A 21431-nucleotide genomic window follows, 5' to 3' on the forward strand; every position below is an offset into this window, starting at 1 on the left:
AATGCTGCCCAGGAACATAGACAATGGCATGCTGCCCAATGGTGTCTCTTTACCAGTGTCTGTGCTTGGTACTGTTATCGAAATTATCATTATGTGTCAGAAAATACCATTGAATGGATAGCATCATATTTTAACAACAGACAACACTGTACATGAATGGGAAAAAAAACCTAATCAGTAAACAGAACAATGTTGTAATGCTCTGTTTAGGCCCTCTCTTATATAGTATCTAATGATCTTCCACCCATTTGTTCAAGTTAATATTCATTAGATTGTCCGGTTAGTATGTTTTAGTTTTTGGAGAGTTTCTTTGTATACGTGGAAGCAACTCCCCTCCTCCTGAAATTATTATAAAAATGTCTAGCTTGTTAAATATTCAGGTGTGATTTCTGATAGAAATCTAACCTTCAAAAGCAAATTACAAAAAATTTAAAAATAATAAAACTTAACCTTGTTCATTTAAATTGTATAAAAAATCAAATGAGTGCAGAAGCAGAAAAAAACTGTACATGCAATCAATTATACTGTCACATTTTACACACTGTATTACAATCTGGATTTAGACAAATAGTACATCAGTGCAACCACTTCAAAGTCTATAGAAGCAAGCATTGAAAACCATGGATAAAAAAACCCAACTCTCATCATTGTTGCAAGATCATATGGAATAATGAAATGATAACCTTTGACATGGAAAATGTCCTGTTTGTGAAAAATGTCGGATGTAAGTTGTATGTAGTTAACAAGAGCATCCACTAGAGGGAACTGTTGTGTTAAATTTCAAAACTGCAGCTGGGATGTGGGATTCTTTAACCCTGAGTATTCAGTACCTTCAAACATTTTAAACTTAGTGTGAAAACGTGGTTGAAGGACACTCAAGTCTGTAGTCATTGAGCTAAGAGACACTGTCCAGCAGTGGTACAGAGTGTTTGGTTCTAAATTTATTGTACAGATAAACTGTCTGTTTTTAAGTATTGGGTTTACAGTTAGGGTGCCTACTGAGAATCTGATGTTTTTCAGTTGGTTGTTTTGGGGTAGGTTTTTTTTATTTTTTTTTATTTTTTCTATGGTGTTAATATAACATACATACACACACATATGCTAGTCTGGAGCAGCAGGGGGGAAAGTATGACAGAAAGTATATAGATATCAGCCCCTAGTGTAGTACATGGATAGTTTTCAGTAATGAAATGTATGCTGTTGTTGCAATGACCATGTTTATTATGTGAGGTTCCTTGTTTGTGTGCGAACAGGTGATTTCTTTGTGCCAGTCCAGCTCTATATCCCATTCTCCAGCTGCTTCCTCTACTCCCTGGACCTGCCATTCAGTCCACCAGATGCCCTCAGACTTTCCTGCAGACCCTGCCATCTCTGCATTCACCTTATTCCCCCTGTGCTTCCTCAGACATCTGCACTTCTCTGTTTTTCTGAGTTTAAAAGACTTCTGGTTCAGAAACCTCAGTCCTGTGCTGACAATCATGTTTTCCTTCACATACACAAACTATCAAGAGACTGTTTTGCCTGTCTCACTGGTGTAATAATAAGAGTATGTGTTTACTTAAAACAAATGTTAAAAGAGAGCTTATTCAGGCTATTTCCAGTTGTGCAAAAGAAAATGCTTTTGTGTATGAGAGATTACCTTTTGTTAATGTCACCATTTACGGCAAGGGATCAGATAACTGTCTAATAGTGTTTTCTGGGTCTTTGATTTTCTGTTTGCTGTGTTTCCCTCCTTTGTTCTTCTACTCCTCCGTATCCTGCTTTTCCTTTCCCACCTGCCCTTTATCAGCATTGTTAGCCCTGCCCTGCTCCAAGTCTTTCTGCCAGCCAATCCTTGCTCTGTCATAGTCGCCTTTTCCCCATTCCCTCATTAGTTGAGTTTGTAATTAAGTCTGTTTTTCAGTTGAGTTTTGTTTAATCCTTTGCTCTGTTTTATCTTGTTCAATTCTGCTCTGCCTGCACTTATCTGGATGAAAGGTCTCCTGCTTCTCTTCATGACACTTCTTCCTGTAGGAAGTCTCAGGTCGCCTTCCAATTCTGTGAAACCAGAATGCAAATGTTGAGGGGCCAAGATCTCCTTCTTATGAAATTCTGTCAAATCATACAGAGGGTAAATATTTCTTACCAGTTCTCATTTCAAAATGTCTGGGTGACACCTGCTAGGGTGTGACAGCTCAAATTAGGCTAGACCCCCTGACCGGCCTCCTGTAGATTGTTGATCTGTCCTGATCATTACATGTTTGACCTGAGTAGCCCGGTTCACATCTGTGACAGTTTCTTCTTACTTGCCACTCCTCGTCATCCTCCTCCTCTTGCTCCTCTTACTCATCTTCCTAGTCCTCATCCTCCACTTACTCACACACCTTTTCCGCTAATTCTCTCTCCAAATTTGGCCTCCATTGTTGTGCACACCAAAGAGGAAACCTGATTCATATTCTCAAACTCTGATTTCCAAACGACTAATTGGTTACAGGTATTATGCATTCTGGGTGCAGTTGATTGATCATTAATTGTTGTATTTGAATGGCAATGTTTAGCAAGCAACACACACAGGCTTTTAATTTTGAGTGATGTCTAATGTTGATAACTGAGTGCAGTTATTTGAAAATGTTTTGGAATTTGTCAAACTTAGTGTAAAGCAGACAATGTGCTTATCATTTAGCATACATGGTCAATAGCATACATAGTCCATTACAAAAAACATGTAATGGACTGTGATTAGTTTTCCCTTCACTTCTATTCATAATTTAAAACTGTGCTGAATTTCCAAACATCAGTAGGATGTGGGAATCTTGACCTTTAGGATTTAGGAAGAAGTTAATGTGATTACTTAATACAGCAGGAATGTTATTCAGCTTTCTTTTTCTTCCTTGCACTGAGGCTGAGGCTGATTTTGATTCATTCCTGCAACATATACAAGTAAATTCTTCTTGACGGAAGCTGCACATTTAAAGAATGCAATTGTCAGCCTGTTTTCCTTTGCAAGTAATGCTTTGTTAAACTGCGGCTGCAACGGAGACAATCAACTGCATACCACACATTCCTCTGGAAATCTGAAATCTCCCTCTCATTCTGTCTCTCTCTCTCAACCTAAAATCTGCTGAGAAGAACTGATGCTAGAGAGTAAATATATAGTTTATTTCTGTCATATTTTAGGTATCCAGGTTCTCACAACCAATAAATTATAGAAGTACTACGCAGTTTCTGGTAATTACTGGTTGTCACTGCACAATGTGGAGGAGTGGATTTCATTGCCCAAATATGGGCTCAGGGAAATAGCGAGCCCTGATGCAATGCTTGCTGCTGTTACTTTAAATGGCTTCATGAAAGGGCTCCCACTCACGTCATGGGTTTTCCTCTGGTGCCACAGGAGCAGGATGTGCTTAATATGGTCATCTGTCTGTTAACCTCCACCCCCCTTTTTCTTTTTCCTGTGAGAGGAAGCAACACACTGGGGGATGGGTAAGTCTGGTAGGGAGCTCAGACACTGTTCTCAGCCGGCTTTCTTGGCTGTTTCACATAGCAAGAGCGGTGGAATGGTGTTCATCTCTGGTATGAGACAGACTAAAAATAGACAGAAATCTCTTTCACAGATCAAACAATTTCCTCCTCCAGGTTTTGCTCATGAACAGGCAGGTTTGAGGACACTGTTGACTTATTAAAACGTGCAAATATGAACACAAACTGAAAGTATATTTAAATTAGCACAAAAATGAACGCACCTAGAACTTTGGACAACTTGGCACAGAGTATCTCATTAGTCAGTGTTACAGCAATGGCAATATATGATCCAATGCGTAATATACAATGTGAAAAAGATGCATCACACATGTATTCTCAGTGTCTCTAAATAGTCCAAATATTAGGCCTACAAGTACTGATCAGAAATATATATTTTAGTTATTTGTGAACATGTTGTCAATACCCTCTTGACTCTTGGGGCATTCACTGTCCATGTAGAAGTACATTGTGGTTATTTTATTCTGTGGATTACTTGAAAGCCAGTCCTTGTCTTGCCTGTTATCTTAAACATTGCCATGTTATATATGCAGAAAGAGCTCAAGAGTGTTTAATGATGTTCACTCGATGGTATTCTAACAACATAATAGGCTTCTTTTGCTTTTTGTTAGAAAAGGTAATTACCTGAATGTCCATTGTCTGACCTCCATTACAGAAACACAAATCATTTTTCTAGTAAAAGTGCATGCAGCAGCCTGAACCCCAATGAATTTAGGATTTTTGTTTGATCAGGGATGGGATGCCACTGACACACTGCAAAACTCTCTTTTAAACTGTTGTGAATATGTTTGTCCTGTTAGCCTACACAACTGCCTACAAAAGTCATTTAAACCAAAATATACAACCTCATAATTTGTGTCACATGATTTAGGCTTAATTATATTTGTCCAGTACAAAGATAAGTATGTGCTTGACTTAAAACACTGTAGTGGAGGGGGCTGCAAGTCCCAAGTCCAAACTGCCAAGTTGTCTGCATGTTGTAAAGTGTTTGTATGTTGTGTAGAAAATGATCTCATAACTATAGTTTTAGAGAGGGATTGACAGTTTAAAAAAACAAAATTAGCAGATAAATTAGTATATCAAAATAGATAAAACATTAATTGCCATCATGGGTCTAATGTAAGTTTCCTTCCAAGCAGTCCAGACCTAAAACCATACCATGCTGACAGCTGTGTACAGCACCCAGCAGCTGTTATCAAGACATAAGCTTGTGATACTTGTGTTGTATGATGGTGTAAATAAGATATATCTGGATATGTTAGGATTGTTACTCCATTGTTTACTCCAGCTTCCTGCTTTCATAGTAGATTGTGGTAAACACACTTATTTCCCAACATGTCATTTTGTATGTTGATGGATGTGTGCCTGTGAGTCATTTCTGTCAATTGTGCTCTCTTTATGATTTGAATGTGTATTATTTATATCTTCATGCAGCAGGATGACCGACAAAAATAGCCACAGTTGCCTAACCAGTTGTTACAGGTCTGTTTTTGTAATAGCACACAGGGTATGAGGCCAGTGGGCGGGGCTCTGCCGCGTGACGTTGGACGAGTGACGCCAGCGAGGTTATAAGTAGTTGTCGTTCAGCCGGTCTGTTTTGTGTCTATGCGTGAAGTCAACGGGATAGGTGCATTTTACAAACTACAACCTCTAATCGTTTGTTTTGGCCTAGTTTCAAAAGAAGCTGTGACATGGAGGTCAGCGCGGAGGCCAAGAGGATCATGGTGGTGGCTTTAGGGAAACTGTACAGCTCGCGTACCCAGCGAGGGGGTCTCCGTCTCCACCGGAGCCTCCTGCTGACTCTGGTGATGAAATCCGCCCGGGACATCTACCATGCGGCCCAGGCGACGGTGGATAGTGTTGGCTCGGGATGTGTGCAGCAACACCCCTCTCTCGAGATGACTACAACAACCCCTGTCGGCGACCATGTGGAGCCCCAGGGTCCCGCCTCGCTTGTCGCCGGACAGCCTCGGGCTTCACCCCGGGTCCAGGAGGAGGTCGTGGATTCACCCACAGGACGGCGCACCGGGGTTGGAAACAAGGAGAATGTGTGTCCGACTGGCCCTTCGAGAAAAAGACGGGGCAAAGCAGCCGCCGAACCGGACTTTTTACCTTGCAAGAAAGCCAAACTAGAGCAGGGGAACTGCCACCAACAGCTCACCGTGACCTCCGTTTTGATAGACTATGTGAACTGCGGTAGTGAACTGGGAGCACCCCCGACACCAGTGCCTCTACACAGAGCCATTGCAGCGTGTTGAAGCCCTGCGCAGTTATAAATGTAACGTTATAAACTTTTCGACACGGCCTGGGAGCCTGAAGCGCGCCTGCAGAGGGCCTCTTCCAGGGCCGTCGGATGAACAACCGGACCAGTGTGTCCCAATCCCAAAGCATACATCCTGAACAGGAACAAGCCGGGACATGTCACGGGGATCACGGAAGCAGCCAAGTTATTGCGTAGTGGTGACTTTTGGCCTGATTATGGCCTACAGCCTACCGAATAAGGACTGACTTCAACTGGCCAAAGGCGGAACTAAAGGAATTAGTTCCTCTGGATTTGACCTGCCTTCACGAACTCTCATAGAGAACAAGTTGTTGCTCTATTTAAAAGATGTACCATTCAATGAATGTGTTGAGGCCTGAGATCAATGCTGCCTGAAGTTGTGCATTGTGTTGAATTCAAGTGTAAAACATTCACTGACTACAACTACCTCAGTATTTATTAAATGTTTTCTATATAAAGTGAAGCTGGAGTGATGTCATATTTGCAAGACGGATTGGGTAGAGATGTGTTAGTGGGGGGAGGGGAGGTGTGAAAGTGGTGTGTGTGGGTGACAGGAAACTAGTTTGGGTGTAAAGAAGTTTATTTCCTCCCCCACAAACTCACATCCCCCACACTGATTTGCAGAACAAAAGCGGGGGTAACTCAGGAGATTGTAGGCCGTAGAAGGAAGGAGTGGGGGCTGTAAAGCCATTGACCAGCAATAAATAGAGAACACTGAAGATTCCCATGGCTTTGCAATAAGGTGTTACCATGGCCTAAATGCTGTAATAACAACAGTGTAGTCACGAGGGTTCAAAAGGTCAAGTCAAAAATTCACTTACATGTGAATGGAATTGATGTAATTATAAGTCATTCTCAGCCACTAGTAACAGAAGATGCTTTTTTAACAACAATTTTTTTGAAAATGTAGGTTGGTTTTGTCTGAAGATATGAGAGTGAATGTAGTGAAAGTCAAAAGAAAAACAATGTGTGGAGTTGAAGAAGTCACCAATATGGTAGTTTGGGTGTTATAGAGCTCAGTGACAGATTTAAATGACTCTCTGGGTTGGGGGAAAAAAAGTCGGTGAAGGCAAGATACGGGGCTTCTATTACACAATATCAACAATTATAAACATATTACCCTGCAATATGACTCATAATTACATAACTAATAATTGTTTAAAAATTATTAAAATGAAAGCACAGACGTGATCGAGAAAATTTTAAAAAGATAAGGATCTGCCAGATCATTAGGGATATCCTGTGACTGATGTGGGGAAACTTTCTGTTAGAGCTGCAGTGTATTAAGAGTTCTGTAGCAAAATAGAAATATGCCCAATGATTTATTGCGATGATGAGACACAATAGCATCTTCTAATAGACTGCTAGAGAGCTTTAGACAAACCTAAAGCTCATGATGTACATTTTGATTCATTTTATAAATCTGGTATGTATTGTATTATGGAAGATAATCTGCAATCCAAACATACAGAAGTGGTGTAGAAAATTATAGGTATTGCAGTACAGATTGATCCACAGCAACACCGTAAAGTGTAGATAAATCTCAGCACTTTACATCACCAAATTCTCTATGCACTTTACAGGTGTGTTGCACTTTGCCACTGTTTGGACTTCATGTGTTATATGTAGTTGTTAGTGGTTGTGAAATTCAATAAAGTTCTTTTTAAAAGTCAACAAGGATTCACCGGTGGCTGTGTGTTTGTGTTGGGGGATGGGGGGATGGGGTTAAACCCAGGAAAACAGAGGAATGAATGTTGGGGGAAGTGCCTGTGTGGTGTGAGCCCCATGAGGCCCCAACTGTGCTGCTTATTCTTCCGGCTGAAACCAGAGCACCCTATCTGTGTACACAGGACTGGGAGGAGGGCCGGAACCGTCTGGACATGCCTGTGAAAACACACACACACACACACTCGCCTGTTCACCTTCACATACAGTTAAATATCTATTCCATTCACAAATACTTTCTTGACCCTTTCTATATCCGCTTCTTGCTTCTCCTTTGCACAGACTGTGACTGAACATGCTGACTCATTCATGTCCTCTGCATACCTAAGCATAAAAACACATTTCCTAGTAGTTTTTTCAAAGCTGCTAAAATGCATGGATCATAGCAGCAGAATTGTGATGCGTATTAGCTTAATGTTTGTTAACTTAAAGCTGCACAGATCCATATTTTGATATAAAAAATGGACCAAATGACTGCGTGATGTGAGAGGCGTTGAGGCGTCAACTCACACAGAATAATCACCAGACTCTGCAGCTGTCCTCAGGTCTACAGGGTGTTTCAGTGCTTTTGAGCTCATTGTTTTGCCTCATAAATTGACTGTTGAATTCAGTCACTGCTCACCTCTCTTGTAGCCATGGCATCAAACAGTAGACAGACAGTTGTCCACCAGCCTTTGAATATAGAGGTGAAGCCAAAACACAGTGTATTGGGCTTACACACACATTTATATAGTGATACTATGCCAATGCTGTTTTACGGCTTGTGCTGCTGCTCCAAAGTGATCAAAAAGAGAACAATTAACTTTGTTTTAAAGGGGACATATGATTTTGTGATTTGTCATTTTTATAACTTTTATGATGTCAGATGTGTTAAACATGGTCAAAAGTCTTAAACTTGAGGTGAACATATAACAATGGCTCAAATCTAATTAAAAGTGCGACCACTAACTGGACTTGAGGCTAAATGAACGTTACTTTTTATAGCATTGTTATATCCTGCCTGGGTCTAGTATCCTTCTGATTGTGTATTGTATTGTGCTGTGTGTGTTATCTCTTCTATTTGTATTTTATCTATTTAGTTGCTGTCTCTTCTATTTGTATTTTTTCTATTTATTTATTTATTAGGGACTACGGATGCAAATTAGCAGTTTTGCATGTTTACAGAGATGTTTAAATATCTATGTTCATTAATTGTGCATTGTCCCTATCCAAAAAATAAAGCATTTATTATTTATCATTATTATTATTATTATATACAATGCTTCCTCAAGGTCAAAAGATTGCTCTGAATGCTCCATTTGCTGTCAGATTATTCACTGTACTGTTCTGTGCCCTTTTTCGCTAATGTTGTTCCACGGGTCATTTGCTTTGTCCACTCAAGTATTTCGGATTTTTCTATCTTTGTATTTGAGAAGTTTCCATTTAAAGTAAGGTATGAAAAAAATAAGTGAAATCCACTTTTTGTTTAAGTGGCCTCCAGCTGGGCAGAACAGAGTTGGCTCATCGGGAGGAGGTTCTTCAAGAGGTAGGAGCTAAAACAGCCGGTTCCGGATAGAGAATTAATTGAAGGGCTGCCATAAACTGTCACTGTGTAAACATTTTATCTGTAAGTCATGCAATAATATCCCAGTAGTCACAGAATATAAATACAGACATGGAAGTGTGCATGATACATTCCCTTTAAGGCAAAAATATAAGGCGTACACTTCCACAACACACACATTCTCACAGGTAAAAAAAGACCAAAACAACAATGTGGACAAGAAATGACCTCAAGGCAACCCAGTGTGCATTCTCTCTGGATTTTATTCTTTAGGAAGAGTTCTGTTTGGAATTACAAAATGCACTGGTAGAAATAGCGGTGAGACAGGTTGAGAGTGCGACAGATAGGAGTGTGAGAGAGACATAGTTAGAGAGAGAAAAAAAGAGGGAGTGAGTGAGAGATCAAAGGTTCTACAGCCAGTTTGAATGAGTACATCATCATATTTGGCTAGCTCCTGCAACCCCTGACCCCCACAGAAAATAGAAGGGAGAATACACCATCTTCTGAACTGTACTTTCTTTTCTTTGTATACATATTTTTTCTTTAAAAACAGTTCTTTTTTGTGGTGTCCTAAACATGGTCGTGTTGTGCCTCAACCCCATGTAACAGAAGAAAAAAAAACAATAAAAGAAAACAAAAAAGGAGACTCTGACTCTCACCAAAGTCTCTTGTGTTTTTACTCTTTAGACATTTTTTTTGGGTCATTTTTATTCTTTTTTGTTCTCAAAAATAGAAGGAAAAAAAGGAAACGTCGCCTTTTAAAAACATCTATCTATTTATATATCTTTTTTTAATTCCTCTGAAGTCATTAATCTGCTTTTTCTTTTATGTCCTGAAGATGACTGTTAACCCACGGTGTGGCATGCACATAGCACATGCATTTCTGGAACTAGATATTTTTTCCATTTTTTTGATCTTTTGTACTTAAAAAAAACTTTTTTTTTTCTTTTCTCTTCTCAGTAGCGGCTTTACATTGCTTTTTGAAGACTTTGTGTGGTTAATCAGTGTGTTAGTGGATTTCACTGCAGCATAGACACAAAGATGGAGGGTGAATGCTCAGGGCTTTGCATGTTTCATTCAGGGGGTTACTGACATCACACACACACGCGCGCACATATGCACACACAAACACACACCTACAAAGGTTGTTACGATGATTTGACTGAAACATTTTTAAGATCTCAAAGGATTTCTGGAGACAAAGAATAAAAAGCAAAGCGAGCACAAAACAAAAACACCAAAATTCATTAGAAACACACTCACCCATACACACACACACACACACACACACACACACACACACACACACGCAACAACCCACTTACACACACACACATACATACATACGCACACACACACACACCACAACCAGGAGCTACATACCTAGTGTGCTTTCTGATTTTAAGTGTAGTGAAAAAATACTTGTCTGTGACATTCCACTGAGGTTGGAAAGACACTAATAGGCAGTTTTTTTTCTTTTCTGTTTTTTCGGTGCATTCTCTGGTCAACATGTGATAGGCCTCCAGGTAAAACGTAGGTTTAAAAAAAATCAATAAATACAGAAACTAAAGAATAATAATAACAATGGGGCTGACAGTGGTGTGCGTTAGTGAAAAGTGTTAGTTTGAGGCACACAGAGAAACACACAGAAAAAAAAAATCAAGATATATAAGAGTAGTGTTACACACAGAACATAGATGTTTTCCAGGACCACAATGAGGCCCAGGCATCTTTTCTCCAACCCATTTGAACTGTCGGTTCTGTTGATCCTGTGCAATTCAGCTGCCTGTGTTCACATGTGGTGAACACAGATAGGGTGGTCTACTAGTGAGAGATTGAGCTAAACTGTACTCTTGGTGCACTGATATAACAACTCTGAATTGGAAGTGAAGTAAAGGGAGAGGTACAAAAACCAGAGGGACACTGTAGGTCATACAGCGCCACCTGAAGGTCACAAGTGGTGGTGGAACTCTGTTTAAGTATCTGCAGGAGAGTAAACTCATCTACTGACATGCAGAAACCTGTAGGGCACTGCTGTGTTTGACATGATGTATTTTAAAAAGGGCTCTTGATAAGAGTCGTATGTGTATATATACATATATAGATATATACATATATACACACACACTTTGGGTAATCTCTGATTCAAGTTTGCCCTCCTGCAAACTCATTCTCCCACAATAAAAACTGTGAATAAGAGCTCCACCCCCAGGGTTGGACAAATGATTAACTGAGCTCAAAATTAAACAAACATACAAATACAAGACCAAATATGGAGAATCTGTCTCATTACCACGATCGTTACGATCATCATGAGCTATTGTATCATCTGTTTATCCATTATTATGGTCAGTAACTAAGAAAACAAAGATGAGGAGTTTCTCTCCTTTCTCCACCTCTCTGTTGGTCTCTTTCTCTCCGATTTCTCTGTTTTAACCCCAAACCCTGGAAGACTTTGAAGTGTTACTGATTTGTCAAACGTATTCACCAATATGGACGAAAGCAACGTTCGTCACTGTGTCTTTTATCCGCTTACCCTGCTTTCCAGTATATCATTGTAGGATTATCACCTTTATTACAAAAAGTTACTTTTACAAAAAATAGGTGCATTTCCAGCTGTATCAGTGGCAGGCATTTGGCACAGAACATACAGACAAGCAAGCAAAAAGTAATCATTTTGTTCCTTATAGATATACATAACTATCAAATCTCCCTATAGCCTTCAATCACTTGATTTTAGCGTAAATGAAGGTACAGAGAGAGGAATGTCATACAGAGGAGAGAGAGAGAGAAACAGAAAGGTCATTTTACTAAAAAAAAAGAGAGAAACCCTACAGACCACAACAGAAAAGACCAAGGAAAATTCCCCCCACATACAGTAGATTCTCATTGTTGCTAGTATTATTATTATTTATTTTTTTGTATCATTCATGCAGGATTCCACAGGGTGTTCAACTCCGCAAGTCTAAAAAACGAAGCTGTGTGGGGTGCAACAGAAGATTCAAGCTTCAATGTTTTGAAGAAGTAGAAGAGAAGAGGAGGAAGAAGAAGAAGCAGCTGCAGGAATAGAAGAAGAAATACTGCAGAAAACAGTTATTGGATTTGTTTCTGTTTCTGAAACCATCTCCACATTTTTTTGTTTTTCTTCTCTCATAGGTTGAAGTTGGGAAATAGTTTGTTTCTGGGAGGAGGGTGTTTTCCAGGGATATTCCCAAAACACCCATCCTGTCCTCTAGACTTGTCAACCCATGCACAACACTCCCCAACTCTCCCATCCACTTAGCCTTCTCACCTCATATAGGTGGAAGGCTCATTGTCAGTTTTGTTTTAATTTAAAAACGCAGATGATAAAACTCATCAATATTCAGTAGGTGGCTGGGAGGGTTGGATTCACTTCCTTCTGCAGCTAACTTAACTGAAGTTAGCTTTGAGAAGCAAAAAAAGTGGTCGTTCTCTTGTCTCTGACAGTAAAGTGTCTTTTGTCGAGTCGCAACTCTTGACATCTTGTAAGTGGCTGTAGCTCATTGCCAGAGGCATAATTTAAGACACACAAAGACTAGTGTCCATCACCCCTCCTGCTTGCATCCTGAAAAACTGCAGTGTGAGGTTTGTCTCATTTGGCGTCAAGAGATGAATGCAACAATGATGCAAGCAGAACATGGAGGTGGTTTGTTTGTCATCTCCTCTTACACCGCTTGTTTCTCCGGATCCTGCATCAGCATTCTTGTTCCATCCCTTCATCCTGACACCTATCTCCTCATCTAGCCCACTATCCCTGGGTCATGCCAAGGTGTGGTGAAGAGGAAAAAATTGAACAAACAAGAAAGAAAGAATCATGGTTTCCCTTGGCAGTCAGTGCCCTGGCTCAGAGCTTCCGATCTTCATTTTTCAGTCCATCTATACTGGTTTCTCCTTACACCCTCCCCCATCCCCAGAGGCTAGCACCAGTCGTCGTCCTCCGTCTCGCTGTAGGGTTCATGCAGGCCCTTACGGGGACCCCTAGGATGCCCACCAGGAGGGGGGACCTTGTGAGGCCCAGTATGCGAGGGTCCATGGAGATGTGTGGAAGGTGATGAAGAGCGGTAGCCATTGGGTAGGCGGCGCTGGGCAGCAGGCTGCACTTGGCCTTGCACTGGCCCAGTCAGGGCAGTGGTAGGAGGGGGCGCATGGTGGGCAGTCCTAGGTGAGGTACGACTGGGCTGAGAGTGGGGCGGCGGATGGGGGTGGGGGTTGTTTACAGGGTGTGGCTGAGGAGGAGGGTGGGGGTTGTGTGGCTGTTGTTGAGGGGGAGGTGGCAGTGGGTGGTTGACCAGGGCATGGGGGTGGGGGTTGCCACCTTGCATGGGGCTCTGCTCATAGGCAGGTGGTTCATGGTGGGGCTCGTAGTCCTGGTAGTCCTGGTTGTAGAAGCAGCCATCCCCCTCCAAGGATCCACCTCCTCCACCTGTATCTCCCCAGCGAGGTGGGGGATGATGACCCTGGCGAGGTGTGCCATGGTGAGCCAATGGGAGGCCAGCAGGGGGAGGGCCCTGGCCTTGAGGAGGCTCAGGAGAAAAGCGACGGGGGGCTGGGGCTGGGGGTCGGCCCTGTGGCCCCGCAGGTGGTGTGGGCATGGCCTTGCGGACCACAGGGGAGTAGGTGACATGGGGCCGGGGTGTTGCGGGGGTCTGAGGCAACTGCCGTCGGCCTCGGCGTGGTGTACTGGTCCCCGAGGTTGAGGGAACGGGACTTCCGCTGACCGAACTACTGCCCTACACAAAAAGTGAAATAAAGCAAATAAAAAGAACGAACCACAAATTCAACGACAGAACATATAGAATAAAGTAGAGGATGGGAAAGATAGAGTATGAAACAAATAGAAAGGGAAAGAAAGAAAGAATGCAAGATAGAGAGACACAGAGTTCAGATAGAAAAGCAAGAAAAGACGATAAACCACAGCAACAATAAGAATAAAAGCACCAGTCAAAATGTAAGTGAGTGGAGGAGAGAAAGGCAGAGATGAAAGGCATTCAAAGTAACAGAGCAGAGGATCATGGATAAAAAAGATGAAATTCCAAACAGCACCATACATAGAGAAGCAACATGTCACGCAGAGGAAAGAAAACAAAGGACGACAGGAGAAAAAAAGGGTAAAGAGTTGATTTCTGGAGCAACAAAGGTGGCACAGGGTAAATATGGTGATTAAACATACATAAAACGTGTTTGGGTTTTAAATAGTTGCCAGTAAGTTGTGTTATATTTATGCAACATTTCAAGTTCCAAAAAATATTCAAAAGCACAAAATTTCAAACATGAAAAAAATAAAATTTCCACATTTTCATCACATTCACAATTCATTTTATATTTTAATATAAAATGTAGGGGATATGCTTGGAAAATATATAAAGGAAAGGTAGTGAGGACGTGAGAGAACATTGATAGTCTAAAACATTTAGGCAGGGGAGATAGGGGCAGCAGTCAGGTACTCAAATATACATTTTTATGCATATTTGTTGGGTTGTTGGAACAGTGACTTCATTAACAAACATTACCTTGTCATTACATGTTTGTGTCCAAGTACATACACATCATACAATCATACAACAATATTTCACACCATACTGTGTGAAACAACAGGTTTTGTGTTTTTAAGAACATCAACACATTTTGGCCTCTAGTTTGAGGGCAGCACATAGTATTAAAGAGTATTCCTATAACAACTGTTTTTTATTTCTATTGTGTCCTATCCAGAAGTTCTCCAGATAACAAGGTGGAGAGATCTGTTAGCTAGTTGGCTGTCACAGGTGGTCATGTGTATAAGCTGAACACTATGAGAAGAACCATCACACAAAACTAGATCAGAAAGGGCAAACTAAGGTGTTCTGTTGCTTCCAGAAAAGAGTGCAAGTGCATCATTAGACAATTACACCTGTTTAACCCCATCAAACTAGAGGCCCATGGATTATATTACTCAGCATGACACTGAAAATGTGTTCATATGTATTCATTTTTTCATTAGAAAGCAACATGTTTACCAATCCCAGTACCCAGAAGCCCACCTGTCTGTGTGTCATGCAGTCGCGACCCTCGCTGGGTGAGCGCGACCAACGTCGGTCTCTTTCTCTCTCTCTCTCCCGGTCATGCTCTCTGTCGCGGGAGTGCCTATGTCCATACTCGCCCCCTCGCTCTGCTACATAGCGCTCCTTGTCCACAGAGCCGTGGTGGTGGTGATGATGATGGTGGTGCTTGCGGTCTTTGGACCGGCCACGATCTCTGTCACGATCCTTGTCCTTGGACGTCAGATCACCTGACTGGGTGGTTGTGCTCAGGTCTGTGCCCAGGCCTGATAGTAGAGTTCAGACTTATTATTGAATCACACGTTTAGTAGTACAAAAGTACAAAATGAAGTATAAAAAATGAAGTTAGCTTTTATGTACTGGAGTTCAGTCTTTGTGCTGAATTATCCGTTCATTGTTAAGAGTTTAAGAGATCTACAGTAACAAGTGACCCTTAAAGATGAAGCCTTGAATCCATCAACTTACAAAAGTATCATGATATTTCTTTCTATATGTGTGGATGTTTGTGTCTGTGGCCCTTCCAACCTGTGTCACCCTCTGTGTAGCGACAGAGGGACCTCTCAGAGGCCCGATGACCCCGATCTTTTCGGCGATGTCCATGTCTGGAAGATCGACCCTCCTCAGGTATTACACGATCCATATTGTAGTCATCTGGACCTCCTTTGTCTCTGTGACCACGTCCAGACCGGGTGTGGCCCAGCGATGAGGCAGATCGTTTCATGGGACTGCTGTCATTGATGGTCTGAGAGAGAAAGAAAGAGACCACCCAGAAGGAAGGGAGAGAGAAAGAGAGATGCAGGGAGAGGTGTTTCCTTTGATTGTCGAGTTGGTGTTTTTTGTAGGCTATGAGGTAAGAGACACTGTGTATTTATGTATGTGTGTGCAGGTGTTTGAATGGGGCATTTTTCTTTAACTCTGTGCAAGCTCCCCACCCACCTTTCACCCACATCCCATCCCTGCACATACACATTAGTAATGTTTCAGTCATGCTACTTAAAAAATACAGATGCTGAGAACAGCTTATTGGGCAGGGGTCGGCAAAAAGCAGACAGTGGGCCAAAACACTCTCTCCATCACAATCACTTAACCCTAACAAAAAGGCATCTTTTCTTTTTCATAAATCCATTGTAGATACATGAAACAATATAAATATAAGCCATGTATAAATTGAAGTCAGAATTAGCTTAATTTCCCATCTAATATTCAAAATCATCCATGTAGCATGGGGAAAGTAAACCACTTTTACAGTTTATAATGTGGACAGCTCCTGGTGCTGAAATCAAAACAGAAGCCTAATAAAGCCACTACTTAAATCAAGCTATCTTTTTTAGCTTGAAAACACTTTTTCAAACACATTTCATTTCACAGTATTATTAAACCAAAAACGTCTTTACTAACAGCCGTTTTGATGATGGCCAGGTATTGGCAATCAAGGGTGAGATTACATCTATCGGAACTTTGAATATATATTTTGTTCAGTTCAGAAACACCAGCCAAACAGTGTAATATATATTTTCTGTTTTCCTGATTAATTTAAAAAGTAGTTTTAACGTGTCTCCACTTCACTGTAAAACTGTGTTGGTCCTCCAATAACCAGTGTTAAGAAACACCAGCTCATGGCTGAAACTACAGTAATTGCCGACCCCTGATACAGAGGTATAAAAAATAAAAGGAGATGATGGCAAACGGCCATGCCTTCCATGCTTCTGTCACTTGCTTCGTAAAAGAAAAAAAAGAAGGGATAAAAGGGTCAGTATGACTTGCAACACTTCTCCACCCTCATCACCCATGAACCCCTGAACGTGGCACATTCCAGGCTGCATAAAACTCCTCTATTCCTGCTCCGTTCAGCGTGCTTTCCTCCAGCCATGCAGGCACATAGGGGTTGTCCTGCGTCCTCTACCCACATGAGAGCTTCCTTTGGACAGCAGGGCAGAGCCTATAGTGCCAGAAGTTGCTGACCTGGGCATGTAAACCATATCAGGCTACGTCAGTGCTAAACCAGTTGAGTTGGCCAGTTTCCTTATTGTTTATTAAACAAATTGACTGACAGTTTTGTATTTAAAACACAAGATTATCTGGCCTCATAGAAGTAGCACTGAGAATCCCAATAACGTATCCATTCACGCACACATTTAGCAACGACATTCCTCTTTCTGTCTCTCTTCATTACTCACACACATCCTCACATAAACACACGCCCACTTAAACACATTTCAACACATTTCTTGCATGCAGGTGGGCGGGTGTGAATGGAGACTTGGACACAGAAGGGGAAACAGTAACAACATCATTATAGACAAGTACACAGGCATGGGGACATAGAACAAAAAAGCACTTGCAGCAGCAACTGAGAGAGAAATAGAAATAGAGAGACAGAGAGAGAGAAGAGAAGAGAAGAGAAGAGAGAAAGAAGACAGAGGCCAGAAGACTGGTGAGCCATGGTGAGAGGCAACGTGCAGAATTCAGCACAAATCCAAACCCAGCATGTTAAGTGCATGAGAAAGAGATTGAGAGAGTTTGGAAGCTGGGCTGGCATCAGATTAGGTCATGCCGAAAAAAGGTTAAATGTATGTACTATAAAGAAACCACTGCCCTAAGAAAATATAACAAAGGGCACATCATGAGGACATGACAAATGAGGGAAAAGAAAGTGTGTGTGAGAATGACAGGGTCAGAAAAGAGAGACAGAAAGAGAGAAAGACGATACAGGGAAGACAGGGTACATACACTGAGGTTACTGCCACGTTGCTTCCCTTTCCTCCGCTGCTGTATGAGCACAGAGAAAACACACACACACAGAGCCACAAATACACCAAAGGTGAGGTCACACATGAAACATTCACACAGAACCAGTAAGAGAGGGAGAGGGAAGGGAGAGGGAGAGGGAGAAAAGAAAGGAAGGAAGGGATGGATTGATACACAATGGAGGAGAAAAGGGGGTAAAGAGGTATACAAGTAAAAACCAAAGAGTGTTAGTTGAAGGTTGAACCCAAAAAGAGATGGAGTGTCACAATGGAGAGAGAAAAGAGAGACAGAAAGAGAAGGAGGGACAGAGAAAGAGAGTCTGATTAGACACCAAAGCAGCAGTGAAGGTGGAAGAGAAACACTTACCACAGACACTGGAGGGTGGGTGGCGCCAAAACAGTGTTATATAGACAAGGTCACCGTGAAAATGCTCAATCAATGACACCACGGTCACAACAGCAATGACGACAATCAGCAAAATACACGCACAAATGGATATGCATAATAACACACACACACCTACACACACACACACACACACACACACGCACACACACACAATTACAATCGACTCAAACAACAGACAACAGTGTGACTGCAGCAGTGTGATATTAAGGACACGGAAGACAATGAGAGCACAGAAAAACTGTGCACACACATACACACACTCAAACATGTACACACTTCCGTAACGCGCCATATCATGCTGCTTCCAGTCCTGGTTGACCAAAAAAAAAAAAAAAACAGCCACCAAAAATTCAAACACTTCAACACAGACAAAACCCTTGATAGGAAGGAAGAGAAAAAGTTTAGTACATCCACAACAACGAAAAGAGAAATAAATCAGTGTCTGGACAAAAGAAGAAATAATGTGAGGGAAGTGGCAAAGAAGTGTTTAAAGTATATATATGTGTGTGTGTGTATGTGTGTGTGTGTGTGTGTGTGTGTGTGTGTCTGTGGTGTGTGTACACGCACATTTGTATATGTGCTGTGTGCATTTGACAACCAGAGCACTCACCAATGTATGAAACAATACAAAGATGGATGAGTGTGTTAGATGGAGACAAGACGGTCACGGTAAAAATCGGCATGCAGGTGAAGGAATGAGAGGAAGAAGAAGAAGAAGACAACCGAACAAGAGGAGAAAAGTAACAATAGGTCTGACTTTGCCTTGTTATGGTACTTTTGAATTCAAGTTTGGAAGTTAACATTTCAGCAAAGCATTTCCATGTTTTAGCCAGAAATGTTAAATGTTAATGTTAATGTTCTTATCTAGTTCATCTGCGCTAAAAAATAAGCTCATATCTTTGTTTAATACATTGTCACAGTCCTAAACCAGAGGCACTATGCATTTTTTCCAATTATAGCCCTGATACTATAGAAATCCCTTTACACTCTGTGCCAAACTTTTTCCACCGTGGATTGAAGTACCCACAGCAACAAATCATTACGCAACGAGTCAGACCTGTGTGATCAGTTCCAACAAAAGCAGACGAGGAACAGAGAAAATGGGGGGAAATAGAAAGAGAGTGGAAAGGTGAGAATGCTGCTCACTTGGTTGTCGCCTGGGAGGCGGGGCATGGAAGCGGCCCTGCCGTGGCCTTCCATTGGTGGAAAGTGCTCAGTATCCGAGTAACCATCCTGCCCCATCTCTCTCATCTCTACCGTCTGCAAACAGAGCAGGAGAGCAGGAGATGGTGTGACTGGCTGCCATGAAAACGGATAGGGAGTAGGGGGTACAGGTGGTAAAGTTTGTTATCCAAAGAAAGAAGAGAACCAAGGGTCTCAGAAAAGAAAAAGTAGAGAAGAGAATTTTGTGAGTGTGTGTATAGTGACAGACTGTTTGTTGTTTAGTTTAGAATTGTGTGATTAATGGAGAAATAGTAAATTGAGTGTTTGGGACTTAAGTGGATACAAAGGTGAGTTTAGCAGGAATTAAAAAGTCATCAAATCTTAATCTAGCATGTTGGTTTGGTCATATCTATGTAAATCCTATATTTGGAGTATAATGTCAGCCAGGGGTGGGGTAGAAAAATACCCACCGCCTAGGATCGTAATATTTTGATGAGCCAAGCCAGCAAGTAACACCTCCATAATTCCCTAAGCACTCTTTTAGAAGTGATTTAAGTTTCAATCATTAGCTGAGATACAGTGCCTGCAGTTTTATCTATCAAAGTAAATTTGTGTAATTAAAAAAAGACAGATAAAAGAACATGAAGAATTTCAATAAATATTGAATTATGTAATACTAGAAAAATGCTCACCACTCAAGAGTGAGTCAATGGGCAGCATGTGTTTGCTCTTTGGGTGGTATTTTTATTGTAAATCCATTTGTTGTCTAATATTGCTGGTTGTTGTTTTGTGCTTTATGACTGGATTTGCCTTGTATCTAACTAACTGTAGGTTATCATTCAAACTAGTTTGAATGAAGCCGACAGCCACTCTCTTCTATACAGCTACAGAGTAAACTTCTCCAGACCTCTGCTCATTGATATGGAGAAGTAGCTGTGTTGTAGGGCTGACTGATACAGAGACCTGTCAGACCCTGCAGCAGGTCTACAAGCAGAGAGGTTTAACAGCATGACAACAGAGATGTGGACCACTCTGAACTGAAGACAGGGGGCGAGGTAGACTCTGAATGGAATGTGGAAATGTACAGTGAAGGATAGATTCTGTAAGATATAAAATTGTATGATAACACAGGCTTGAGAGGTGAAATCAAAGAAAGCTTAACGCTGTGTTGATGCTAACTGAAAAATTAGGGAATAGAGATTGCAGGAAAATGAAATGACCTACTGAGTAAAAATTATAAAGGGAACAAGGCAGTAGGGATGGGACGATATGGATTTGAACTTCTCTATTTTGTGCCAAGGTCATAAACACGGAGGACAGAAAGCAATTTTACTCACTTGATTTTCTCTAATGATAATCATGTGAAGGAGGGCTGCCCAGTCCATATGTTTGAGTATGAAAAGCTCTTTAACTGCAGAGAGGCTTCAGATTATACAGTACATGCAGTATTTAGGAAGAATGCTGTTGATTTGTGCATTATATAAAAACATGGCAAGCAAGTCAATACCCTGATCAACAGCAGGTGGCTGAATTTTGTTATAATGAAGCATAACACAAACTCCATGTCTCTACTGGATGGCATGTATGTGTACCTGCATAAAGACCATAGTTTATTTTAATATTATTGTCCTCAATGGCTGTTTGGAAAGAATGGCACGAAAGTAAAAAGAAATGCTGAATGTATCAAGTGTTTGAATACTTAACACAAACTTGGTGTATGATATGGACGTGTTTCATCTGTTTTGTCTATGTGATGGCAGGTGTGTGTAATCCTGCTTGTGTGTTTATGAGCTTTCTACCTGAGAGTTGGTCATGCTTCCCAAGCTATCTTCAACATGTCCCTCAGGGCTCCAGCTGCCGGCCTTCTGGGACATCTCCTGAGCACGAGCTGTCACCCATGATTGACTCGCCGGGACCCCCCCCTCCACCGGCCTATCAGACAGACAGACAGACAGACAGACAGACAGACAAACAGACAGACAGAAAG

At 41.4% G+C, this 21431-nt stretch overlaps 2 protein-coding genes across 2 annotated transcripts in view; one reads left to right on the forward strand and one right to left on the reverse strand.

Moving 5' to 3' along the window:
• Positions 1-4994: 4994 nt before the first annotated feature.
• On the forward strand, positions 4995-6286 carry ier2a (immediate early response 2a). Its single transcript, XM_053338367.1, has one exon. It carries the CDS (start codon positions 5211-5213, stop codon positions 5775-5777), a length of 567 nt encoding a protein of 188 aa, XP_053194342.1. The 5' UTR covers positions 4995-5210; the 3' UTR covers positions 5778-6286.
• A 6720-nt stretch (positions 6287-13006) lies between these two features.
• cacna1aa (calcium channel, voltage-dependent, P/Q type, alpha 1A subunit, a) overlaps positions 13007-21431 on the reverse strand; it is a 77768-nt gene continuing 69343 nt past the window's right edge. Inside the window, exons 46-51 of the mRNA XM_053339072.1 lie at positions 21244-21376; positions 19427-19540; positions 17855-17893; positions 15650-15866; positions 15107-15390; positions 13007-13819 (exon numbers count right to left, since the gene is read on the reverse strand). Coding sequence (XP_053195047.1) covers positions 13007-13819; positions 15107-15390; positions 15650-15866; positions 17855-17893; positions 19427-19540; positions 21244-21376 — 1600 coding nt within the window. The remainder of the gene's footprint in view (positions 13820-15106; positions 15391-15649; positions 15867-17854; positions 17894-19426; positions 19541-21243; positions 21377-21431) is intronic.

Source organism: Scomber japonicus, chromosome 18 (assembly GCF_027409825.1).
Source record: "Scomber japonicus isolate fScoJap1 chromosome 18, fScoJap1.pri, whole genome shotgun sequence".
Lineage (NCBI taxonomy): Eukaryota > Metazoa > Chordata > Actinopteri > Scombriformes > Scombridae > Scomber > Scomber japonicus.